This window comes from Perca flavescens, chromosome 21, assembly GCF_004354835.1.
Source record: "Perca flavescens isolate YP-PL-M2 chromosome 21, PFLA_1.0, whole genome shotgun sequence".
Classification (NCBI taxonomy): Eukaryota; Metazoa; Chordata; class Actinopteri; order Perciformes; family Percidae; genus Perca; species Perca flavescens.
In genome coordinates, this window is record NC_041351.1 from 4,207,109 (window position 1) to 4,234,781 (window position 27,673).

At 41.1% G+C, this 27,673-nt stretch overlaps 1 protein-coding gene across 1 annotated transcript in view; it reads left to right on the forward strand.

The window, feature by feature from the left end:
- Nucleotides 1-26,999, forward strand: part of map2k6 (mitogen-activated protein kinase kinase 6) — a 36,734-nt gene extending 9,735 nt beyond the window's left edge. Inside the window, exons 2-12 of the mRNA XM_028568424.1 lie at nt 4,047-4,110; nt 5,959-6,007; nt 7,335-7,448; nt 8,125-8,244; nt 9,100-9,216; nt 9,504-9,555; nt 12,101-12,228; nt 17,289-17,366; nt 19,332-19,471; nt 21,295-21,340; nt 25,289-26,999. Of these exons, the coding sequence (XP_028424225.1) occupies nt 4,047-4,110; nt 5,959-6,007; nt 7,335-7,448; nt 8,125-8,244; nt 9,100-9,216; nt 9,504-9,555; nt 12,101-12,228; nt 17,289-17,366; nt 19,332-19,471; nt 21,295-21,340; nt 25,289-25,366 (986 nt within the window). The 3' untranslated portion in view covers nt 25,367-26,999. The remainder of the gene's footprint in view (nt 1-4,046; nt 4,111-5,958; nt 6,008-7,334; nt 7,449-8,124; nt 8,245-9,099; nt 9,217-9,503; nt 9,556-12,100; nt 12,229-17,288; nt 17,367-19,331; nt 19,472-21,294; nt 21,341-25,288) is intronic.
- The last annotated feature ends 674 nt before the right edge of the window (nt 27,000-27,673 follow it).

Genomic DNA, 27,673 nt, shown 5'->3' on the forward strand with positions numbered 1-27,673 from the left:
GATTAAAATATTTTTTTAAATCACAACGATGCCCAACCCTAGAGACAAGTCACTGCACATTTGCTGCATGTCACTTTGATTTGCGTGCGCGTCTGCTGGATCGCCTGCAACACACCACCGCAACATGCAGCCATATGACATACTGCACTTCAAGTACCAATCTGTGCCTGCAGCACCACATTATTCACGTTGTGTCTCGCCTGTGTGTACATTAATGTTTACTCAAATGCATTGTGCATGTTAATATGCATCCTGAGGTTTGGAGAATAAATCTGTCTTCTTCCTCAGAGGAGCATGCTGCCTCTTGTCTCATGATTGGAGCGCCTGTAAGGCACAAGAGTTTTCAGTGAGTGAAGAGAAAGAAAAGGGATTCTGTCACTTCATTGTAATCACACAGTGGAGCTTACACTGCGTTCTGACAATGTTTGAGGTCAATCATTTGACAAAGTCCCACGCCTGGTTGATGCAATGTAAAGTATTTATTGATCTGTTGTCTTTGTGTGGAACCTGTCATTCCTTCTGCCAAAAAGGCTGGCTTTGTTAGTCAACAGGTTATGTCATAAATCAGATTCCAGTGGAATTTGGAGGAATGTTCGACCATGAGCCAAGAGGACGGGGATTAGTTTTGGGTGTGGATCCATTAGTGCAGAGCTCAGAAAGTGTCAAAGAAAAAGCCTAATTGGTGCTTTTAAATGTATCATTTGTGCACACCGATTAACAGAACATATAACAACAATGTTGAAATTTCAAGATATGTTTAACATATTAGAAAGTATGTCCAACAGGGATCGACCAATTATCGCCCAGGCCGATTGTAGGGGCTGATATTTGGCAGTTTGCAGATTATTTGTATCATTGTTTTATTTTACCAATAACCGACAATTATTAAAACATTATTAAAAAGTGCGCTACTTTGGCTCCGCTACAGCTCTGTAAGCAGTCTGCAACACCTGCAAACGCACTGTTGGCATGTTTAGACTTCAGGAAGCGTTACGTTGTGTAACGTTTTATTACACTTACACAAAGCATTTTGTGAAAGCACCAATAGTCAAAACTACAATATCGTTGCAGTATCGATATTGAGGTATTTGGTCAAAAATATCGTGATATTTGATTTTCTCCATATCGCCCAGCCCTAGTATCGTAATAAAATACGATATACACCCCTTATATTTACATGTTGCAGGAGTTAACAGGAATCAGATAATTGATGCAGACGACACATACCCTTCAGGTATTAAAATAACACACTGAGGATTGTGCAGGTGCTCTCTCTCTCTCTCTCTTCTCTCTCTCTCTCTCTCTCTCTCTCTCTCTCTCTCTCTCTCTCTCTCTCTCTCTCTCTCTCTCTTTCTGAGTGTGTTCTGGTTTGTATGTGTGTGTTAGCCAAGGTTGGTTTCCAGTTACTATTGTTGTCTGTGTAAATGAATGTAGGAGGGGCTCAAACTGGCATTTTAGCGCAACAAAGCTGCTTTGGAAAGTTGAGAGCAGGAGGCAGACAGCAAGAGGCCACCGGTGCAAGGCCGCATAGCACAGCAGCGTCACACCCTGCACTGTTTGAACAAGCTAGGACGCACTGGACACACCGTGTGTGTGTGTGTGTCTGTGTGTCTGTGTGTCTGATATGCCTTCAGGACAGTTGTTTGACTGACACTTCGGTCCACAGCTATGTGCGTTTGTATTTTCTCACGCGCAGGAAGGCAACGTGAAACATTCCAGGTATTCTTCTTCTTCTTCTTCTTCTTCTTCTGGAGCTCTTCCACGTCCTGTTTTTTTTTTTTTTTTTTAACCAAAGACACACCTTCAGTTTTACTTTTAATGACCTGTTATTATCATCAGTGGGCAGCGCACGGTGTGCTGGTCTTAAATGTTACCTGCTTTGGTGCGTCACGCTTGCCCCTCCTCCTTCCTGGTGTCACAACACATCTGAATGTCTGAGTCTGAGTCCCGCTCTGACTGGCTCGTAGCAGTCCTACCCAGTCTGAGGAGGTTTAAACCAGATGCTCTCTGGAGACGAGGCAAAGACACACACACACACACACAGAGCCACGCCCTGTGATGCCCCGTTACCAAGGCGCCCTGCCATTAATCCGTCAGTGCAGCCCCTCCAGATGGAGCGAGCACACCTGACATCTGATTGGAGCGAGCACACCTGACACCTGACAAGAAGACATCCTCTTCTTCTTCTTCTTCTTCTTCTTCTTCTTCTTTTTGCTCTCAGCACACGTTACATTCAGTTAGGATCTGGAGTCACTTGCTGCATCCAACCGTAAGTGTCAACGACGAGACGATGCTTTCGGTCGCTGCCTGCAGTTGCTATATCAACAGGAAATGTAGAAATCCGAGCCGGGATGTGATGCATCAGGAGCGCTTTCTGAGCGTTGGTCTTTGTTAGAGCGACGGCTGCAGGAAGTTTGAGTCATTGTGCATCAGTGGGAGTTCTGAAGTGCCGGATGGCTGCTGTATAAGCTCTGGACAGAAGCAGCGAATCAGCATGAATCTGCACGCACGTCGTCAGTTTCCTCAGCACCGATTTGCCGTATAGGAAAATTGGCATTGATTCTAAATGTTTTCAGGGTTTGATAGAAGTTTCTAAAGCTGCAAAGATAATTTTAATTATCGATTGATGGGTTTGAGTCATTTTTTTCATGAAAGAAAGTTAAAACTTCTCTGACGTCAGCTTCTTAAATGTGAATATATTTCTAGTATCTTCTTTTCTTCTAGGGCGTCATCTTGGGCTTTTGGGAAACACTGATCCACGGTTTTCACCATTATTTCTGACATTTTTAGAGACCAAACAACTAATCGATTAATTGAGAAAATAATCTACAGATAAATCCACAATGAAAATAAGCGTTAGTTGCAGGCTACAGCTCTGGAAGTTTCCCTTTTTCTTGCATCTCAAGATGGATTTGATTGAGTCATCTCAGATGTAGCAGCCTGTCTGGAAACGGATTGGAAGTTGACATGATAAGATTTCAGCTGTTGCTGGAGGTAAACGAGAGTAAAAGGTTGCCAGGACCAACTCTGATCAACTGATCTCTCGTACCGAAGCTATGTTAAGAAGTTAAGTATGCTTTCATCTTGTGGTATGCTCGGCCGCCAGTGAGACGGACCCTCCTCTGCTCGCTTCTGCTTTTACCTCCCTCAGACTCAACTCTCTTGGACGTTTGTGTCGGTGACTTACATCAGGGGATTCAACTAGAGCCCAGGCAATTCATCCATGGACAGAAAATCCATTTGCAAGAATTTGGATCAAACTTTTTGTACCGTAGTTCCAGCTAAGGCCTGTAACAGTTATTACATAATTTTGTAATCGCAATATTTAGCCTAATCGCTACCATTTCGCTGTTTTTTTGTTTAACCAAAATGAATTGGCAACATCAGCTAAGGTGCCAAGGTTTTGACGGTTTTGTCAATTGTATGTTCATTTAACAGTTTTTTTGAAGAAACAACTCACACATCCAAAAAAAAAAAAAAAAAAAAATATATATATATATATATATATATATATATATATGTATATGTATATGTATATGGATTTTATATATATTGCTTGACTAAAAGTCTTTAGTCACTGCTTCCAGTTTTTTGAATGTGAATGTCTCCTGTTCATATCATCCAAGTGAAAGACTTTGTGTTTCGGACAGTTGGTTTAAAGACGTCCCCTCGCCTCTCGTGCTCAGCATTTTTTTTCTCCTTTTTCCTCACATTTTAAAGACTGAATCGTGAATTGATGAATCATTGACAAAAAAAACCCTACAGATTCATCGATAATGAATAGAATCGTTAGTCGCAGTTCTAACTGCTTTGGTGATACTAAACTCAACTTATTTGTTGAAAATCAGTTTGTTTGGTTTTTTTACACAGGGGCATCTGTTTTTTTTGGGGGGGGCAAATAATTTCATCACATTCATACAAATATAAATAAAAACAATCCAATATTGATTTGCAGCAGAGCTCACAACCAGAAATATTAAAAGGACATTTCTTTGAAACAAATATTAAAATCTCCTGGCTCTTATCTTATGTTTTTTGTGTTTCAGGTAAGAGGAAGCCGGTGCTCAAGCTCCCCAGGGAGGCTTTTGATCAGCCTCCCCCCGCTGCAGTGTAAGACTCTTTACTACATCATGCTTTCTTTCTATCTATCTATCTATCTATCTATCTAAGCTCTGGTTTATTGGCATTTCTTTAAACCAATCACAATCGTCTTGGGCGGTGCTAAGCTCCGCATGGAGCCTCTGCTAAATAGCCTCGAGAAGGAACTTGTTTTGGTGGAACGTGTACGTTTTAAAAGTAGTTTTAGTCGTGCAACAGAAAACTCAGATTGGACAGATAGTCTAGCTAGCTGTCTGGATTTACCCTTCAGGTAATGGATGTTACAAACTCCAAAAACTTTGTTTAGATGCTTTAAGCAATTATTTAATAAATGAGAAACTGTCACACAATCCCCCAGACATTAAGTCAGACTCAGTGCTGAGAGAAACCGAAGCAGAGGGACAGACACACAGCTGTAGCTGAGCCAAAGTAGAACACTTTTTAATTTGTTAAAGGTATAGTGGAGGATTTTCCCAAATTTTAGAAAAGAACCGCCCTCTGTACTTTTTGAAAAAATGCACATGCGCAACACTCTGCCTGCTCCCGAGAGGGAACGCCTATTAAACGTGTGCACGAGAGTGCACCGTTTACAAGTTGCTGTCACTCGTGTTTAACCCTTTAAGTTACATATCTTAAGTTTGTATTTTTATACATTTTATTTATCAGAACTTTAATATATTTTGATGTTCCTCTGTTCTGTTGTGACAATAAAACAAACAAGTTTATTTTTAAACTACATTGTCATATTATTTTAGTGAGGACTCATAAATAACTACAAATAACTAATGTTAGGGAAATGTGTTTATGTTTTGTGACGCGTTTCTGGATTATTTTTAAAAATATATATATCAGCTGATATATCGGAATATTGGATTTTTAAACCACCAAATATTTGTATCGATATCGGCCTTAAAAATCCTTTATCGGTCGGGCTCTAGCACATGCCCTTTGTAGACCTGGTAGACTGAATGCTGGATGTGTTAAATGAAAATCCAACAAACAGCAGTGTACAGATGAAGGAAGTGAAGTGATGCTCATATCATTTTCTCATAACGAGTAAATCAGCTCGTCCTGGGTATTGTTACTCAAGTATTCATCTCTTCACATCACACCCTTGGCACTTGACACAGTCGGTTTCAACCCAATAAGATAAGAAGTATTTTAACTTGTTGTTTCTCCTCCGTGAACATCCTAAGAAGCTCAGAACCCAAAGTGATTCTGAGCTGCAGAAAATCTGAATGTTCAGGAGGTTTTTAAAGTGAATCATATTCATTGAGAAACCTGCTGCAGCGGAGGCGTTTTGGTTCCAGGCCAACTTTAAATGAGATGGAAGAGTCCGGCTTTTAGCCGTGTAAATCTGTGCTTTTATTGCATTCACTTTTTAATTTTATGTGTTACAATTTAATTTGATATATTCTTTCAATTGAATCAAACTTTTGTTTCATTGCCATTTTATTCATGTATTTTTTATTCCATTTTATTTATCAAAAATAATATTCTTTATCTTTTTATACACCGTTTTTAATGTTTTATTATTTTATCCGTTTGTGACTCCATTCACGCATACTGAGCAAATGCTAACTGCTGATAAAGACCAGAAGAAAAATGCGTCTTTAACCAAGGTGAATTATAAAAATTCACGCTCAATTCTGTTTGTTGAAAAGTGCAAATTAATATAATTCTAGTTTTTATTTCTTTTCTTTTTTTGTGCGTCCTCACACTGGCAGAGAACAGAGACGTGGACATTTACATTTTCGTTTTAGAACAGATCTTTAACATCATCCTGAGACTTTTCTGACTTCTCAGAAGGCAAAAATGAACCCACTAATAAGTAATAAAATATCTGTCTGTGTGTTCCAGACCCCCCAGAGATTTGGATTCCAAAGCTTGTGTAACAATCGGAGAGAAGGTAATTCTATTTCATTGACTCATTTCTTAGGATTTTACTTTCATATTTGCACCTTTCCCTGATCCCATTCAGGTTTATATTTGTTCTCTTACCTTTGACTCTTGCATAACTCCTCACTGTTTACTTTTTCCCTTCTCCCAGTGTATTTTTGGTTGAGTAAGGTCCACAGAGGTTGGCTCACTCAGTAAAGGCTCTGTTGGCTGTAAAGAACGCCCCGGTGAACATTACAGCCACATTGAACACTTCTGATTGTGGGGAGACTGGAATGCCTTTTATTGCCCGACAGGCAGTAAAAATATTTATTTTAAACTCATCAAATAAGTGGAATTTTCCATTGGCAGAGTTGCCTGCTTTTTCTGTGTTTGAGTTGGCCAGAAGTCAAAGTGAATGATTTTGTGTTTTTTGGTTGAATAATGTAAAAGAAATGAAGTTTTGCATTTTGGTACAGAGTGGAGGAGACTGTTAGTGATCCAGACTTCAAGGCTTTATGTTGTGCAAGTAGCTGTATGTTCTTTAAAACACAGATGTGAGATTATTACAGGTGTCACGATTTTAAATTGAAAATTGATCAAAATGAGCTTTTGATTTCACCTATCGAAATCACTGCCAGAGTCGGAGATGGAGGAGAAACAACAGAAAATCCTCCCGCTTCCCTGAAGTCACCGCGTGGCATTAGTTGTCTTCCCCAGTGAGTGGGTTATGGAAACTAACAACAAAGGTAAAGCATGTGGGCTCGTACGGTGCCTTCATGGCACTCCATGGTGCCTTCTTGTGCGCCTCGTAAAACTCATGGGGCATTCACTTGCATCTCTTGAACTCTGAGAAACTCAAAATGTTGTTGTAAAGAACCCATCTGCCATCTAGTGGATCTTATTGTGGCATTGCCCTCACTGTTGAAAAAAAAAAATTGTTGAAATCGAAAGTCAAATAGAATTGTGGATTTGGAGAATTGTGACACCCACATAGATTACTGTTTTAATCCTCTTTTTTTAAGTCTGTCATCTAGAGCTGCAAAAATTAATCCATGAGTTGTCAAATATTCTACAACTTTTTTAGTTTGAAACCTAAATAAACAAAAAGTAAAGATTCTTTGATTCCAGCTTCTTAAATGTGTATATTTTCTAGTTTCTTCACTCCTCTGTGACAGTCAATTTTCTGACATTTTATAGACCAAACAATTTATCAATTTATCGATACATCCAGAAGATAATCCACAGATTAATCGACAATGCAAATAATCGTTAGTTGCAGCCCTATCGTTACTCCATTCCATTTTTGCCAAGCATTTGTATCCACCTCTCATGATCTGGCCGTGTTCTCCTCTCAGAACTTCGAGGTGAAGGCAGATGACCTGGAGCAGATCTGCGAGCTCGGCCGCGGAGCGTACGGCGTCGTGGACAAGATGAGGCACGTGCCCAGTGGCCTGATCATGGCTGTGAAGGTGAGTGACCACAGGACGGCCGACTAAAGGTGTTACTTATATGACCAAGTAGCTCTAAAGGCCGTATTCATATTAACTTGCATCTAGTCTATATCCATGACGTTCCACTTCCAGAATTGCTCCGTTGCCGCTGCAAATTCCGCTGGATGTCCCTCTTTTCAGACAAATGTCGGTTATCTTCCGCTTTCTTTGTGTTGGCGTTCTAACCTCCGGTGGATTTGTGAGGACTATGGTTAACTGCTCCTCAGATCTCTGCAGGGTAAATCCAGACAGCTAGCTAGACTATCTGTCCAATCTGTGTTTTCTGTTTCTGTGCACGACTAAAACTACTTTTGAACGTACACACGTTCCACCAAAACAAGTTCTTTACCGAGGCTTTTTTGCAGAGGAAAAAGAAAGTTTTTCTGCAAATAAGCAATCAAGAAGAAAAACATGAATACGCCAACATGAATGAAAGAATAAAGAAATGTATTTCAGACATATCAAAATGAAATAAACAAAAACAAAAAAGGATTATTCATTAGTTCGCAAATAAGCATATAACATAACACACATCCTATATTTATATATATATATATAAATATATATATAATGTGTAAATATATATAAGTGCACATACATACACTTATCCTTCTCTGTAGTTTTGACCGTTAAACTTCCTGTCGTCCTCCATCAGCGGATCCGCGCCACCGTGAACACTCAGGAGCAGAAGAGGCTGCTCATGGACCTGGACATCTCCATGAGGACGGTGGACTGTTTCTACACCGTCACCTTCTACGGAGCCCTGTTCAGAGAGGTGACACGTTGTACAGATGCAGCACACTAGCACCAAATGCTTGCTCTTAGGGGGAATTGTTGGGTCTCTGTAAATTATAGAATGGTCTAGCCTTACTCTATCTGGAAAGTGTCCTGAGATAACTCCTGTTATGATTTGACACTATAACTAAAATGGAATCAGTAGCAGCTAGTCTAATTAGACCCTTAACCAACAAACCACAGTACCTTTTTAGCATTGCTGCACTGTTAAGTACCAAAAGTTATAGCATTTGTACTCAGAGGTCAAAATTTCCAAATCGGAAACAAGCTGAACTCAGATTTCCAAGTTTGGAAGTCGTACGAACTCGCAGTATCCTGAGCTCAAAATCCAACATGGCTGCACCATGTATCAACAGTTGTGAAAGCTGTAGTAGTTTACAGTTTTTCGCATTTCTGTCTTATTTGTCAATTATCTGCGTAAGTATTAAACAATGTTGACGCTACTGACAAATACTGGATTTTAGTTGCTGATATTGATAGAGTTTTAAAGATAATCCTAAAAATCTGATAGCAATATATCAACCAATGCTACATATAAAACAAAACATAATTTAAATGTATCAATGGGTCTATAGTCCAAATCTCCATTGTTGACTCCCAGCAACATGAGAACCACCAGAGAGTATTAATGACAAATCAATAGTAAGAAACCCCTGTGAAAATTTCCGGATGCCGACAACTTCCTGCAGCAGCGAGCGTATGTCTGGCATTTCCTTGCTGTGACGATAAACACCGGAAACTCTGTCGCTTACCGTGCATCTGGAATGCGACCTGGTGTTTTGTTGCCAGTTTTTTTTCTGGATCTCTTTCCAAAATTTGACTTGTGCGTTGCCAGGGTGACGTTTGGATCTGCATGGAGCTGATGGACACATCGCTCGACAAGTTCTACAAGCAGGTGATCGAGAAAGGCATGACCATCCCCGAGGACATCCTGGGAAAGATCGCCGTCTCGGTGGGTTCACCTAATACACTTTGAACACAATGGAAGGATGGATGAATGGTTGATTGATTGATTGATTGATTGATTGATTGATTGATTGATTAATGGATGGTAGATAGATGATGGATGGATGGATGGATGGTAGGTAGAGGATGGATGGATGGATGGTAGATAGAAATATGGATGGATGAATGATAGATAGATAGATGATGGATGGTAGATAGATGATAGATAGATAGATAGATAGATATTTGTTATGTAACTCTCATTAGCTTATTAACGGGCATTTTTTATTACAGATAGTAAAAGCTTTGGAGCATCTGCACAGCAATCTGCAAGTCATACACCGAGGTAAGAGCCCTAGTGGAAACCCATTAAACCTCTCAGAGACAGTGTCAATATCCATTTCTGTGTGATGCATCCTCACTGCACTGAGCTGCTTTCTTTGTTTTCTTTCTTTCTCTTTACTCCACCCAGCTCTCATTTTTAAAGGGCTGTCGCTGTGTTTGGCATGTTTTAGCCCATTAGCTAAAAGTCTTGTATGCTGCTGCGTTACATAAATTGAATGTCTTTTTTTTTTTTTTTTTTTTTTTTTCAGACCTTCCAGGCAGCCATTGGTTTCCATTCATTTCCGTTCGATATCAAAATCTATCAGCAGACTCTTGAAACGAGCATGAGTCATTTAATCCATTACAGTGAACATCCAGTCTGCTTTTACTTTTGTCAAGGTTACATAATAATTTTTGACGTAGAGCACTACAGACTTCAAATTCTACTCCATTAAAAGCTGCATTCATCAATTTATTCGTAAGGACAAACGTTTAAATGCCTCACAGGGATTAACTCACGGATAAGTATCTATCAGCTCACTCTTTTAGTTTTCGGGCCCGCAGCTTTAGCCTGCATTCCCACTGGAGATGGCCAGATGCCATTTTTTCCTTCCTGATACCGATTCCGATACCTGAACTTGCGTATCGGCCGATACCAAGTACTGATCTGATAACCGTGTGTCATATATCTTATTATGTTTTAACAGCTGTATGCTGCTATCCCTGTATGGATGTGATATGATTGCTTTCTTTGTTGTTCGGCCTAGCTCGGGTTAAACGTTTGTGAAACATATACAAACCCAAACAATGAACGCCATAGAACTTTCTTTTATTATTCAGTCGGTCATAACGGAAAAAGAACATAAATAAACTACTTTGAGGAAGATTTTTTGGTGCATAAACTCCGGTACTTTCCGATACCGATAACAGCATTTTGCGTGTGGCAGTATCAGAGGCTTTTTCGATACTGGTATCGGTATCGGAACATCTCTAATTTACACTGTCTGCGTCTGCGAGAGTCCCGTACAGTAGACAGGAAACATCACTGCCTCTGTTGCTGCCACAAGAAAGTTGAAAACACTATGAGGGTAAAAAAAAGAAGAAAATACAAGCACTGAACTGCCCGGGAGTTTGTGTAACAGCTGACCGTTTCCTGCAACAACAATTCACAATCACCTTGTCGGTTTTCTTCCTCACTTCATCCGTAAAATTAAGCTGCCTTCAAGTGCGGTCACAAACGTCCGCAAAGATCTACAAATGATCTATAAACAATCTGACGTGAACTGTGAAATATACTACATGATACTACATCATCCATTTACATTTTGTTCTGCTGCCTCCAAGTGGCCACAAAAAGAAGCTCTTAAAGGTCCCATAATCTTTTTTTTTATCATAAAGCAGGTTGAGGTGCTATATAAATGCTGCGAAAGTATGAAAACGGCCAATAGACCTTTTTCACGGCAGACATGTTGACATGTCATAGTAGAAAAGCACCGGTGTATTCAAAACCATTACTGATGGCTGCATTCCACTTAGGAGAGGTCCTGGTATTGTGCATGCTGACTCACTGAAATAACTTACTGGGACACTTGATGGAACTGAGTCATTGTTAAGGTTATCAATGTCAGCTGTGCTTTTCTTACTACAACCAGTCAAAATGTCTGCTGTGAAAAAGGTCCATTTACAGAGAAATGCACACAGCCCGTATTCAAACAAGTCTTTAGGACTTCAGTACTATACTATATATAGGTAGAAAGTGCAGCTACAGTGTCGTTACAGTCATTCCCCGGCTGCAATGACGGTGCAGAGACCTGGAAACGCTGACCAATCAGAACAGACCGGGCTTTTTCAGTAGGGGGGCTTAAAGAGACAGGCGCTAAAACCGAGCGTTTCAGACACAGGGTGAATACAGGTAACGGACAGTCTGAGTATGGGTTTTGATCATTAAAGCATCTAAATATGTTCTAGTAGAAACCCCAAATACAAGTATGAACCTGAAAATGAGCATGATATGGGACCTTCATATTTTCGTCACTGTGACTGTGCGTCCAGATCTCAACAGTTAATAATTATCAGAAGTGATAGAAATGGATACAACCAACAAGATAACATTTGTAATTGCTTTTCCTTTAAACTAATATGCATAATCCTGCAGCGATCAGGTAATATAGATTTTATTCATACTGTATTTAATTGATATTCAAGCAAAAATAACTAAATATAATGGCCACCTTGAACGATCCAAAAATTTGTAGGAGCATTATTTGAACATGGTCAGCAAAGATAAGGTACACATTATCTGTAGCCAAGTAGCTTTGACTTGCAAGCACACTGTAACAGTTGTAGTTATACTGATATGCTCCTTTTAAGGGTTAATGCTTCCTGTGTCAACCCTCTGTGGCCCCGGTGGCGACCACTGTGTGGCTCAGGTTGCATCGCAGCTCCATGTAGTCGTGCAGAAAGTGACCGAAATAAAGTCACACAGTCGGTGTTGAGCAGCGAGTCAGAGTGTTAGTTTAAAAAAAAAAACATAAAAGCGTCGTAACCCTTTGTCTCTCTGGTTGCAGATGTGAAGCCCTCCAACGTGCTGATCAACACCCAGGGCCAGGTGAAGATGTGCGACTTTGGCATCAGCGGCTACCTGGTCGACTCGGTGGCTAAAACCATGGACGCTGGCTGCAAGCCCTACATGGCGGTAAGCAGGACGAGACCAAACAAACACATTCAGGGCCCTATTTTAACGATCTAAGCGCACGGCATGAAGCGCAGGTGCGTTTAGGGCCTGTCCAAATCCACTTTTGCTAGTTTGACGCCGGGCGTCATGGTTCAAAGGGTTGTACTTAGTGTCTTCATTAATTCATAGGTGTGTTTTGGGCGTAACATGCAATAAACCAATCAGAGATCATCTCCCATTCTCTTTAAAAGCCAGGCGCGTTTGGACCTTGGCGCATTGCTGTTATGATGGAGGATTTGCACCGTAATATTTTTATTTGTAATCTTCTGCATGTGTGTGTGTTGCTGTGCGTCCCTGTGTGTGTAACAAGCATAGTGTGTGTGAACTGTGCACGAGCCTAGAAGCATTTTACTAATTAGCTGTTAAAATGGCAATGAAATGCTGCGTTATTGACTTTAGACCAGGTTTTTGTTGGTCAATGGTGTGATCACTTCCCGCTGCCTCAAGATAGCAATACTCCCAGAATGCACCTGAACACCCATCCCTGTAAGACCAGCACGCCCATGGGCGCACAGATGTGCGCAGGTGCATTTGCTATTTAAACGGACGGATGGGAAACTGATAGGGCCCTCAGTGTGCTGTCATTGAACTGTTACAACCGACAAACCTGCTTCATATTAATATTCTAATATTATTCCGAATATAGTCTCGTTAGTCATGCCATCTACTATGGAGCAGTAGCTCCTACACACTTGAAAAGATCCAAACTATCCCTCTGTAGACTCTTGTCTTGTTTCTCCAACGACCCCTAGGGGTGCAGCACAGTTACTGCCACATTTTCAAAACTTAAAATGTCTTAACATGAATCCTTTACATATTACGGATACTGGTACAAAATATAAATCAGCCTATTTGTGAAATACCATTGATGATATGCCTACTAGCCTATAGGTAAGACAATCTCTATGGTAGCCATCCACAGATCCAGTTCATCCTAAAGATTCACTCTGCCACATGTATGTTTAACATTCAATTCAATTTCAATTCAATTTTATTTATAGTATCAAATCATAACAAAAGTTATCTCGAGACACTTTACAGATAGAGTAGGTCTAGACCACACTCTATAAATTCCAAAAGCCCAACAATTACAGTAATTCCCTCAAGAGCAAGCATTAGCAGTGGCTATTGCGACAGTGGCAAGAAAAAACTCCCTTTTAGGAAGAAACCTCGGCAGACCCAGACTCTTGGTAGGCGGTGTCTGACGGGCCGGTTGGGGGCGTGATGAACAGTGGTGATAACAGTCACATTAGAAGTCACATTGACTTTGAAGGTTATCGTGGAAGTTCATGTCATAGCAGGGCACATCGTGTCATACTGAGTATTGCAGTCTCCTATACCGGATCCTGACTACTCTGTGCATAGGAACATCACAGCAGGGCGTGGCGGGATGTAACGTGGGCGCTGCAGAGCACGGGGAGGCTGCGGATGCAGCAGGACGCAGCAGGATGCAGCCGGGAAATGCAGAGAATCGCAGAGCATAGCTCTGCGAAGAAGAAGAAATATAAGGACTCCGGGAGTAAACTCCCCAGAGCTAGATTAGTAACAAGCATTTCTGGGACAGGATGCATACAAAAGTAACAAGTAGAGATGAGAGAGCAGCTCAGTGTGTCTTAGGGAGGAACAGCCTCCCCGGCAGTCTAGAATTGTAATAGCATAACTTAAGAGAGGCAGGTTAAAGAGAGGTGCCTGGTCGGGCTAGAACTCCCCCCAACCGGGTCGGGCTGTACTGGACCGCCTCCCTCTACTCTTGCTCGATTATTAATTATACAGTATAGAAAAAAAAAAAAAAAAAAAAAAAAAAAACTGATGACTACGAGGAGAAGCAGTGGGCCGGGTTAGGTGGACGCTTCAACTCCTCGTCCCTAACTATAAGCTTTATCAAAGAGGAGGGTTTTCAGTTTACTCCTAAATGTGGTAACGGTGTCTGCCTCTCGAACCCCGACTGGGAGCTGGTTCCACAATACTGGAGCCTGATAGCTGAAGGCCCTGGCCCCAGTCTACTTCCAGAGACTCTAGGAACCATAAGTAGCCCCAAGATCTGGGAGCGCAGTGCTCTAGTGGGACAATAAGGTACTATGAGCTCTTCTAAGTATGATGGTGCTTGACCATTTAGAGCTTTGTAAGTCAGGAGGAGGATTTTAAATTCAATCCTATATTTCACTGGAAGCCAATGCAGAGAAGCTAATACAGGAGAAATATGATCTCTTCTCTTAGTTCTCGTCAGAACACGTGCTGCAGCATTCTGGATCAGTTGGAGAGTCTTAATGGACTTATTTGGGCAACCTGATAATAAGGAATTGCAGTAATCTAGTCTAGAAGTAACGAATGCATGGACTAGTTTTTCAGCATCGTTTTGAGACAGGATATTCCTAATTTTGGCAATGTTACGAAGATGGAAAAAGGCTATTCTTGAGGTTTGTTTTAAGTGGGCGTTGAAGGATATATCCTGATCAAAAATAACTCCTAGATTTCTGACAGTAGTGCTGGAGGCCAGGGTAATACCATCCAGAGTAACTATATCTTTCGAAAACGAAGTTCGGCGGTGCGTTGGTCCTATCACAATAACTTCAGTTTTGTCTGAGTTTAACATCAGGAAATTGTGGGTCATCCAGGATTTTATATCCTCAATACACGTTTGAAGTCTTGCTAACTGACCACTTTCATCTGGCTTAATTGACAGATATAATTGGGTATCGTCTGCGTAACAGTGATAGTTAATCGAGTGTTTCCTAATAATATTACCTAGAGGAAGCATATATAAGGAAAATAGAATTGGTCCAAGCACTGAGCCTTGAGGAACGCCATGGCTAACTTTAGCGTGCTTGGAGGGTTTATCATTAACATTAACAAACTGGGATCGTTCAGAGAAATAGGACTTAAACCAGCTTAGTGCGATTCCTTTAATGCCAACTAAGTGTTCCAGTCTCTGTAACAGGATAGTATGGTCAATAGTGTCAAATGCAGCACTAAGATCTAGTAGAACAAGAATGGAGACAAGTCCTTTGTCTGCAGCAGTTAGAAGGTCGTTAGTAATTTTCACCAGTATTATGTAGAAAATCACATAACTGATTAGCAACCACCTTCTCAAGGATCTTGGATAGAAAGGGAAGGTTTGATATAGGTCTATAGTTTGCTAAGACCTCAGGATCTAGGGTGGGTTTTTTCAGAAGAGGTTTTATCACAGCAATTTTAAATGACTGCGGTACATAACCTGTTAGTAAGGACATGTTGATCATATCTAATAATGAAGTGTTTACCACGGGTAACGCTTCTTTGAGTAGCCTCGTTGGGATGGGGTCTAAGAGACAGGTAGACGGCTTAGCTGAGGATATCTTTAACATTAATTGTTGAAGGTCTATAGGATAAAAGCAGTCCAAGTATATGTCGGGAGTCGTCGTTCTTTCTAGCGGTCCTGCATTTAAAGATGAACTGTTAGAAGTTAAGGGCAAAAGGTGTTGAATTTTATCTCTAATTGTTATAATTTTATCATTAAAGAAGCTCATGAAGTCATCACTACTCAGAGCTAGAGGAATAGATGGCTCAGTAGAGCTGTGGCTATCTGTCAGCCTGGCTACAGTGCTGAAAAAGAAACCTTGGGTTGTTCTTGTTTTCTTCTATTAATGATGAGTAATAGTCTGATCTGGCCTTTCTTAGGGCCTTCCTATAGGTTTTCAGACTGTCTTGCCATTCCAAACGGGATTCCTCCACTTTGGTGGAGCGCCACTTACTTTCGATGTTTCGTGAGATTTGTTTTAATTTGCGAGTTTGGGAGTTATACCAAGGAGCTACTTTCCTTTGCTTTATCGTCTTCTTTTTTTTGAGAGGAGCGACAGAGTCTAAGGTCGTCCGTGAGCAAGTCGTAGCACCGTCTACAAATGTATCAATTTGAGAGGGACTGAGGTTAACATAGAGGTCCTCTGTTATGTTAAGGCACGACATAGACTGGAATGATGTAGGAAAACTTTCCTTAAATTTAGCTATAGCACTGTCAGATAGGCATCTAGTGTAGAAGCTGCATTAAAACATGATTTATAAAATGATGCCAACAATTATTATTATTTCAATAGCTTGGTATTCTATGCACTAAAAAGGTATGAAGGCTTCAGGCCGCCCCACACGTTTGCACGTTCACATTCCCACACCACCAGGCTCGGTTTAATATGCAACTTAAAATGTAGTAGGGGGTCCCTGCAACGTCTCTCTCAGTTACGGGGTCCTTGGTTTAAAAAACATTGAACACCCCTGGCTTAGCATAAAAAGGTATGTATAAAGGCTTTAGGCCGCCTACACAATATTGTTAGGGTTAGGGTTAGGGTTGTGTTCATTATGCGACTCAATTCTGTACAATGTGTGTAGTAGGTCTCTACTGTTCTCTCTTTCAGGTTAGGGGTCCTTGGCCTAAAAAAAACATTGAAGACCCCTGCTCTAAAGCAAGGGAAGACATGTCGTTTACAGGGGGGGAAATGAGAGACAATCTGTGCTTGTTGTGAGTCAGAGATCCAGTTTGCATATCAAAACGTTGGTCAGATTTGACCATGAGGACAAACTGTCTGCATGAAAAGCCTTATTTATATCCGCTGTGTGTGTGTGTGTGTGTGTGTGTGTGTGTGTGTGTGTGTGTGTGTGTGTGTGTGTGTGTGTGTGTGTGTGTGTGTGTGTGTGTGTGTGTGTGTGTGTGTGTGTGTGTGTGTGTGTGTGTGTGTTTGGGGTCCAAAAACCAGGAATACAGTATACTGTGGGGTCCAGACAGCTTTGTGGGGCCAAAATGCTGGACCCCACAAGTTTAAAGGGTTGTTTGAGGGTTAAGACTTGGTTTTAGGATTAGGGTTAGAATTAGGTTCTGGTTAGGGTGAGGGTAAGGGTTAAGGTTAGGCATTTAGTTGTGATGGTTAAGGGATGCATTATGTCAATGACGGGTCCCCACAAAGGTGTGTGTGTGTGTGTGTGTGTGTGTGTGTGTGTGTGTGTGTGACATTTAAGATGACATCATGACATCTTTCTTGCTTGTTTTCCCGCAGCCGGAGAGGATCAACCCCGAGACGAACCAGAAAGGCTACAGCGTCAAATCTGACATCTGGAGTTTAGGAATCACGATGGTAAATCACCTTTTCTTTTCTTTTTTTTTATTCTTTATTTCAGTGTGAGACCCCTTAATCTCTCTGACATGTTTAGTTGTCCCGAATTTGTTCACCTCAGTTTTTTAAAGTCTTTACGTGAGTATGTGCAGGGTCAAAATTGATCCATAATTTAAAAACCGAAATCTGGTTCTGTGAGGCCTGGCTCGAGACGAACGAGAGTGTCTAGACTTTTCATTATGAGTTGTTAAATATTCATAGCTTTCTCATTTGCACATTTCCAACTCAGACCAGAGAATATTTCGGCGTCAAGGATTCAGCTGCAATATGTGACAATTTTCCATCAAGTGTTCCCGCACAAGTCTAATTTAAATGGCAATAGGAGCCCTAAGTGTTTGGTGAGAGAAGTGAAAAGGGAAGAAAAAAAAAAACAGTTCAGCTTTTGGAGAAACAATTTCATTATGAATTCTGCAGGATGGGAGTTTATATCTTAGCTCCAAGATGTCATCAGAACTGGATGAGCAATCAGTGTGTTTTTGGGTGATTTCAGAGCATCTGGTCCTTACTTAAGAGCCACCTGTGTGCTGTATACTGAAAGAACTACTACAAGTGAAGCAGATGAGGAGTTTTTGTCTGAAGTAGGGCTGGGTATCGCCTAGGGCTGCACGATACAAGGAAAATATGTCAATATAAGTCAAGTCAACTTTATTTGTACAATTCTGCAATACGTGCCAGACATGCAGAGCCGTGGAAAATATGTTTCTCTCCGACCCACGGTGTAGTAAGGACACGTGCAACAAGTATAATATCAGTAATCTCACCCGTAGGCGGCGATTTATGTTTTCCTCCGTGGGTGCTCACGGGCGCACGCCCTTTAAAAAAAGTAGTGAAAAAATATTTGCATTTCAGAACATTAGGAAATGGACAGTGGCCGACACAAACACACGCGATAGTTAAATTAATAATATTAACTCGATAATAAAGCCGTAAAGTAGGCTTTTAACTCCGGACAGCGCCACTTCTCACAAATACAGATAGGGTTGGAGATGAGAAGTTTAACTGGCACGTAACCGCGATCAGCTTCGTGGGAAATTAAGAATCAGTGCCACCTGTCTAGTAGCCACTCGCATCATTAGGTTTTGCTCTTTTAATAACAAATCTGTCCATTTTAGTCTCACTCTGATTACCTAATGCACATGCACGCACTGTATTGGGGGGGGTCACGCTGTGATTGGTGGATAGGATATGGAGCAGGGGACTGACAGCAACATCCCCAATCACACTATGAGACAGACGCTCCACTTAGCACCAACTGCAATGTTACATTTTAAATGAAGGGAGCCAACCGGCAGTCTGGCACACGTGAGTGCTCAGTTTTTTCGGTGGGTGCTCGGTTTTCTGCGCTCGGTATGCTTACTTCCACTTACGCACCATACACCGCCTTCGTCCATCACTTACACCCAATGATACGGCTACTCTCATCCACGCTCTTGTCACTTCCTGTATTGATTATTGTAACTCCCTCCTCTCTGGTTTACCCCACAAGTCCATCCACGAACTCCAATCGGTCCAAAACTCACCTGCCCGTATAATCCCTGTCCAATACCGTATTGACTTCAAGATCCTTTTTTTCGCCTGCAAAGCCCTCCATGATCTCGCTCCTCCATACCTCTCTGAACTCCTTCCTGCCTTACACTCCATCCTGAACTCTCCGATCCTCCTCTTCCTCACTGCTTTCCACTCCTTCTGCCTGCCAGTCCACAATGGGGTTTAGACAAAGGCACAAAAAAGCTATACAACCACACAACTATACAACTCTACCATGGTGAAAAGGGCATGTATTATCAATTTGGGGATTTTGTTAATCGATATCAGATCACTCAAACAAAGATGGATTTTTTTAATCCGAGAAGCGATTGAGAATCTAGCTGGAGATTGGATCCTAATGTTGCGGAGCGGTTCGTGTTTGTGCGGCCTCTCTTTCAGATCGAGCTGGCCATCCTGCGCTTCCCGTACGACTCGTGGGGCACGCCCTTCCAGCAGCTGAAGCAGGTGGTGGAAGAACCTTCCCCCCAGCTCCCTGCCGACCACTTCTCCCCCGACTTTGTGGACTTCAGCGCTCTGTGGTGCGTCCTTATCTATTGTTCAGTGCCATTTATTTATTTATTTATTTATTACATTTTTTTTTTTATCAGCCAGAAAACATCCAGGTTCCAACATTTTTGATTTTGTTCTTCTTTTATTTTTTTTATTTTTTATTTTTTAACCACTCAAGGCTGAGACACCAGCAGAGTCATTGTGCCCTTTAACAAAGCCACAAAAAATCAGATAGAAATGTGTGTTGATAATAGCTGAGTGGGCTTCAGTTAATTTCTCCTTTTATCACTTAATTATGACGCTTGTTGTTGTTGTTGTTGTTGTTGTGAGGCCAAGGGCCTGTTCTGACAGGATGGACAGGGATCTCACCAGCAACACTCTGACATTTTATGTAAGGGATAACGTGTGAATGACGACCAAAAAACGCTTTTCTTAAAACTGTAAACATTTACTGTTCAATATGTTGCAGTTTTACACACAAGAAAGAGAACAACTTAAGCTTGATGGACATGTTTTGCATCTAGCATCTCGCGTTCATCTCAGTACAGGCCAAGGGGTTAAGCGAGCATCCGGAAAGCGTAGCATCCCATTGACTCCCATTAATTTTGGCTTCCCTTTGACAGCGAATAACTTTACATGTGAAGCGTTTAAAGACTCTATTTGTCCATTGATTATTTCTAAAGAAACACGACAATGTATAAAAGGCTCCATTACCTTGTACCTTACGTTATGGCTCCGTAGCAGACTTTTTTGTAAAAATAGGCTAACGATTGTGTCATAGCCACGTGACTTTCTGTCGCACAGTAGAGGAATTACCATATAGTCACAAGAAGCTTGCAGGCAGTTTGGACTTACATAGCATTTTAATTAGCAACAATTAGCCTGTGTCTATGTTATCTCCTTACATATACCTACACTCTCCGTCTCTGTAAGATTGGGAATGATTGAGATTTCTCTCGGCACAGCTACCAGAAGACTTCACACTTTCAGACAGGTTGCTCACGTCACATCTACGTCTTCAAGCTCAGTTGGAGGCTGCTCAGTAACGCTCAGCCAGCACCGGGAAAGTGACTCCGTCGAAATATATGGCGCCGCTGTGTCCATTCTTTAACCGTCTACGGTACAAGCTAGCAAAAGTACACAACAGACAACTTCCGTGTAGGCTACTTCAAGATAAAAGCACTTCCTGTGACGGTTGGCAGTAAAACTAAATTACTGTTAAACAAATAAGGTTGTGTAACTTTTCACATATCAGCTGTAAATCAAGTACTGTGAATAATGTAAATAGTGAGTTTTAATCACACTTTAATTTAGACTAGTTTAGTTAAACAACTAAACAACATGTATTTCTTATTCAAGTGCTTTAACAAACATTACACAACAGTGGTGTACGGGATGTTGTATGTACACTCAAATTAGCTGGTCATTGGGGGTATCTTATAGTGGACTATATAATGAATGAAATTAACCGCGGAGACTTAGAACACCACTCCAAAATGGCGACCACACTATATAGTGCAGTATTTCAGCGATAGGGAACGGTTTCCAACACAGCTGAAGTCTTTTTGTCCTGTCGGCACGCTTAAAGGCACCCCGAAATGTCGGAGTTTGTGGAGAGAGAAAGGATGTGAGGAATGCCTCACATCCTTTCTCTCTGCACGCATTCTGTTGTCGAGGAAATGAGGACAAAAATGAAAGTTAAAAAAAGGAACTCCATACTGCTGTGGGATTCAGACTCGGAATAAAAAGCGGAGCTCTGAGACGAGGCTGGAGAAGGAGTCGAGTGTCTGTTCTGAGGCGTCGGTGATGAATGTTGTGAATTCATGTTGATGATGCTTTCTGCTTTCCGCAGCTTAAAGAAAGTCTCCAAAGATCGGCCGACTTACACAGAACTCATGGTGAGTGTTCAAAAATATGTTATGTTGTCATCATTCTGCTGTTTCCAGCGGTGGAAGAAGTATTCAGATCCTTAACTTAAAGCTCTAGTGTGTAACTTTTTGATATTAATGAGTTGCTACAAATCTAATTAAGACTATCAGCTCCACACAACTCTCTCTGGATTTCTCATTCTGACTATGTTCAGCAATCTTAACTTGTAAAGTAACTAGTAACTAAAATGGTCAGATGAATGTAGTGGAGTAAAAAGTACAGTGTTTCTCTCTGAAATGTAGTGGAGTAGAAGTAGAAAGTAGCATGAAAAGAAAAAGACTCAAGTAAAGTACAAGTACCTCAACATTTGTACAGTACTTTAGTACAGTACTTGAGTCAGTGTACTAGTGTACTACTACCAGTGGTGGAAGAAGTATTCAGATCCTTTATCAGAGTCAGAATCAGCTTTATTGGCCAGGTTTGCACAAACAAACAAGGAATTTGACTCTGGTTAATCTTTGCTCTCAAAGTACAACGCTCACTTAACATATAAAGAATAAAAACAAAGGACAGTGAGAATATAAAAAAAAGTTAAAATATTGTTAAGTATATGGAATAACAATACAATAGAATTTAGAAATTTACAAAAAAATATACAATAACAATTAAAGAGAGGGAAGGAAAAGTGCAAAACTAATAAAAGTAAAAAATACTTTGTTACAAGTAAAAGTCCATTGAAAAATGTACTTAAAGTATTAAAAGTAAAAGTAAAAATCCTCCCGTTTTAGAAAGTGTAAAGGATCCAACCAGTTGTGTGTTTAATGGTCTGATCATCTCAGCTGGACTTGTAGCCGTTATATTGTTGGCTAGTTCATCGCACCCCCAACCGGCCCGTCAGACACCGCCTAGCAAGAGTCTGGGTCTCTTCCTAAAAGGGAGTTTTTTCTCGCCACTGTTGCAATAGCCACTGCTAATGCTTGCTCTTGAGGGAATTACTGTAATTGTTGGGGTTTTGGAATTTATAGATTGTGGTCTAGACCTACTCTATCTGTAAAGTGTCTCGAGATAACTTTTGTTATGATTTGATACAATAAATAAAATTGAATTGAATTGAATAGTTTACTTTAGAATAAAAAATCAGATTTTACAAACTCCATGTGTTTTGTGTGCAAAAATCTTAATGTGTAAAGTAACTAAAGCTGTAACAGATGAATGTTGTCGAGTAACTAAAGTAACTAGTAACTAAAGCTGTAACAGATGAATGTAGTGGAGTAACTAAAGTAACTAGTAACTAAAGCTGTAACAGATGAATGTAGTGGAGTAACTAAAGTAACTAGTAACTAAAGCTGTAACAGATGAATGTAGTGGAGTAACTAAAGTAACTAGTAACTAAAGCTGTAACAGATGAATGTAGCGGAGTAACTAAAGTAACTAGTAACTGAAGCTGTAACAGATGAATGTAGTGGAGTAACTAAAGTAACTAGTAACTAAAGCTGTAACAGATGAATGTAGTGGAGTAACTAAAGTAACTAGTAACTAAAGCTGTAACAGATGAATGTAGTGGAGTAACTAAAGTAACTAAAGTAACTAGTAACTAAAGCTGTAACAGATGAATGTAGTGGAGTAAAAAGTTCAATATTTCTGTCTGAAATGTAGCGGAGCAGAAGTAGAAAGTGACGTGAAAAGAAAAGACTTGAGTACATAAAATTTGTACTTAAGTACAGTACTTAAGTAATGTACCTAGTTACATTCCCCCCTGGCTGTTTCAACAGATCAGATGTGTAACCTGCATGCATGTTGTAATACTGTTAACCAGCCAATGGAGGGCGCAATAACACCATTATTTCCATGTGGCTGAAAGTCCTCTCCTTTAGATAAGCTGCTGTAGATGCCTCATTACATCAATCAGTTGTCATTTTACATAACACTGTGCGACTAATCGAATGGTAACCCTTGTGTTGTCTTCCATTCGACCATGTACTTGTCGTCCTGAAAATCAACACTTTTTCTGACGTTTTCGTCTCTTTTATCGACACTTTTGGCTCTTTTTTTTTTTTTACATTTAAACGCTTCTTTTCACCACCATGATACCTAATACCAAAATTATGAATTATTTAGACTCCTATTAAAGAAAGGATAATTACAGAAGGGTATGTGTCAACATTCAGTCTGGTTTTAAAATTTTTTCAAATGCAAAATTTCTTTTTTATAAAACACCCAAAATTCATTGAAAGTAGAGATCCTATCTTTTGTTGTACTTGCGAAGCGCGTTATGCGTTGCGAAACAATTATTTAGCACATGACATTTTGCGAGTAAACTCTTCTTTGTCTTGTGTTCTGAAGGGGAATTTAAAGGGTTCAACGGGAAAAGCGTTGAGGGAAATTGATGACACTCGATGGTGTTTTAAGGCCCCAACGTCTCCTTCCAGGCAGCGCTGCGACCGCTGACTTCAAGGCACCTAACCCTAACCCTAACCATAACCATAACCATAACCATAACCATAACCATTGCCTAATCCTAGTGCCTAGAGACGTTGGGGGCTTAAAACACTGATAAACGGAAATTTCACAGTTCAAGGTGTCTTCACTGTCAATTTGTTTCACGGTTATATTTTTAAAGTGCAACACCTTTCCAAAAGTCCACGACTCATCGTGTAAAATAATCGGGATTCCAATACTGACCAAAATAATTGTGATTATGATTTTTTTTCCCATAATCAAGCAGCCCTAATATTACACAGATCAGATTTTTAAAGGACTTTTCAGGGTTCCCCCCCAGTGTATTGCAAGCCATTATTATTATTATTATTATTATTATTATTATTATTATTATTATTATTGTTTAATGTATATTTAAGACATTTTTTTAAAACTACAGTTAAGCTGGGGCGGCTCGGTTTGAAACTTAGACATTGTTAACGTTAGTCATATTTTCAAATCTCCAGTCAGCTTTTAGAACTGACTTAATGTAACGTACTGCCCTAAGGAATCTGTCTTAAAGCTTTTTTTAAATCCTGAATTTTGCGATTCTACCTCTGATGCTGTTATCACAGAAACTACTGGGCTCTACATTAACGCTGCTGTAGGTAGGATTGTGAAGATCCAGGACTTGGGCAACAAATTTGAACATCGACAACATCTCAGTCCCAATGGTAATACAATGTTAACTTTACTCACCAACAGTAAAACGATGCTAACTAGCAGGCTAGCGTTAGCCATTTCAGCATTATGTCAGACTGACCACTGTGCAAACGTTACTGTCATCCTCACCAATGTAGCTTTGTGGACTTTTGAATACTAATAACGAAGTGAAAGATAAATAATTCATGGTAATTATGTTACCTGTCAAGAAGAAATGTGGCTATATCCGCATCGTTCTTCAGATCTTTAAAATCACGGAGCTCTCGCCACCTCTGAAATCAATCAACCGGGAGCGGTGGAATTTTGCCAATCGCAGTACAGGCTGTAGGTGGTGCCAGAGGAGCTGGATTTTTTTTATATTACATAATTCATGTAGTTTTACTGGAACATAGGGTCAGTTTCAGCAAATATGACAGAAAGTTAGTTTTATAAGTCTTACCTACTGCATCTTTAACGCTCTGTTAACATTACTACATGACTGAGGCAAGCCCCGCCCTACGAAGCAGCTCGATTGGTTGGGGTTAGGCATTGACCTCAAGTGGTTAAGTTTAGGATTAGCCGATTGGTCAGGGGATAGGACCTGAACAAATCAGGTTACGTTACCTCGCGTAAGCATGGACGCCTGGCCAATAGTAGTGTGCGAATGCTATTGAAGGGCGGGGCTTGCCTAGAAGTTGCGTGGGTTCCATAATAACGCGTCTGGGACTGGCCCCAGTTGGGCCCTCGTTCGGGGAAAAAAAGACACGCCACCAGGCTGAACGACTTTTCTGGGGGAAACCCTGCTTCTAATTGACTAAATAAATGTCTTTTTTTTCTTTCTTTTTTTTCCTTCTCAGCAACATCCCTTCTTCACCTCCCATGAGGCCAAAGAAACCGACGTGGCCAGCTTTGTGAAAGTCATCTTGGGGGACTGAGTCGCCGCACTTGCACAGGAGGGAGGGAAGATCTGTTATAAAGAAAGAAGAAAATGCAACAAACAAAAAGCATCCAGCCCCCTGTTACCTGCAGGACCCCCACCCCCACCCCCCACCCTCCATCCTCCATCCTTCCCTCCAGAAACAGACGGACGGAGCCCAGAGGAGAACCAAGAGTTTGTCGTCCCCCCTCCTACCTGGCCTCTGTGTCCTCTGTACATTACCTGGCATGGGAGGGATGTTGGGGAGGGACGGGTGTGCCTCACACATAATCTGGAATCATTCAAGATGTCCGTATGCAACAACCACACAGAACTCCCTCTTTGGTAAGATGTGTCCCACCGCCTGCCACGCCAAACGTTAGACAGCGAGTTCTACCGCGCCGAGTCCAGCCTGTCGTCACGGTCAAACTCCCCTTTCTTTTTTTTGTGTGCTGAATAACAGAAGTGAAAAGAGGTGCGGATTATATAAAAAAAAAAATAAAAAAAATGAATGATATAATGCTATCTATGTATAATCTAAATGTGTGTATACTCAAAGCAAGTGTTGCATCGGTTTATTAATTGACTGCATGTACAGAATATATCGCTGGGTGAAAACAGGCTCCGATGAGGAACAGTTGTTGGCTGCCTGTGTGTGTGTGTGTGTGTGTGTGTGTGTGTGTGTGTGTGTGTGTGTGTGTGTGTGTGTGTGTGTGTGTGTGAACCTTGCTGAGGTTTCTTGAACGCTTTTGTTTTGTGTGTGTGTGTGTGTAAGAGAGAGAGCTGGTGCATGATATGTGTGTGTGTGTGTGTGTGTGTGTGTGTGTGTGTGTGTAGGGCTGCCCGATTTTGGATAAAATTGTAATTTTTTTGGAGATGATTTTCTCTCGCGATTCCTGTGGTAATGAAACGTTTCCTCTGCAGTCTCATCATGCCTGCGAGAGTAGTCACGCTTCTATTGTTTTTAAATTCTATTATTTTTGTTATGTTTTTTTGTGTCCACGCGGCGGGATCATCGGGTAGTTTTCGTTGCCGTGGTACCTTCATATTGTACTTGGTTGTAGCGTTTGGATGCAGCAGGTGGTTTGTCCAAACACAGCGTGCACAGCACATGCATGTGCTCGTTGCGTTAACATCGGAAACAGGTTCCTTGCACACAAAACAAGTGTGAGGCTTTTTTTTTAAATGTTCAAAAAAGTTTTGTCAGAACTTTGGTGTGATTTATTTCCTTGATTCTGACTCATTTCATCATCGACGGCGTTAAGCCCCCCGACAAACAGTGTTCAAAGCACAATTTTGGACACAAAAAAAAAAAGTCTTTTCAATGGACTCACAACGGCGCCTGCTTCCCAGTGGTTTGTGGCGTACAGGCGGGGGTTTCTTTCAGTAGTTTTTGTAGCTTTGGTACCTTCATATTGTGTTCTGTCGTGGTTCAGATGGCTGAACTTCGGTTTGATACATTTATTATTCTCGATTCTAACAATGAGTCACAAGAGTGACAATGAGTCACAAGAGTGACATTTCTGTCTGGAATTTTCAGTCCAATCTCAGCAATCGGTAGATTGCCTTTGGGTTACATAACGGTAGTCTCACACGCTGCGGAGCGGAGGAGGGTCTGGCTAGTCCACACGGCATTCCTGGATGGGAGAAAAACGTGCTCTGGTTTATTGTCATTTCTTTAAACCAATCACAATCGTCTAAGCTCTGCATGGAGCCGCGGTAAAAAATAGCCATGCGAGAGAAAACTCCGATTGGACAGATAGTCTAGCTAGCTGTCTGGATTTACCCTGCAGAGATCTGAGGAGCAGCTAACCATAGTCCTCACAAATCCACCGGAGGTTAGAACCCCAACGCAAAGGAAGAGGAAGGGGACGGACATCGGCGAAAAGACACACATCCTGCGGAATTTCCTGCGGCACCGGAGCAATCCCGGAAGTGGAACGTCGAGGATGTAGACTACGTAACGGTAACCCAGCGACCCGCAAATAGTTACTATGTCGACACATATTTTGCGAGGAAGCGCAAATGAATTGTGCCGTGCCACTCTGTGTTGTGACCTGTTGGTCCGGGATGTGCTTTGAAGCAAACTAGTTGGAACGACGTGTTTTAAAGCCGTTCCAAGCGGCCACTCTTCAAGGCGAGACGAAATCGCCATAGACAGGGAAGAGACGTGATGAATTGGATTTACTAGGGCTTACTGGGCACGCCTTCAGACAGGGTCTCCTCGAAGGCTTTCATAGTTACGCTCAGTGGGTCGCATGAATAGCGACGGAAGTTGAATAAATTGAAATTGACTCAAACCGATTAATCGACTATCAAAATAGTT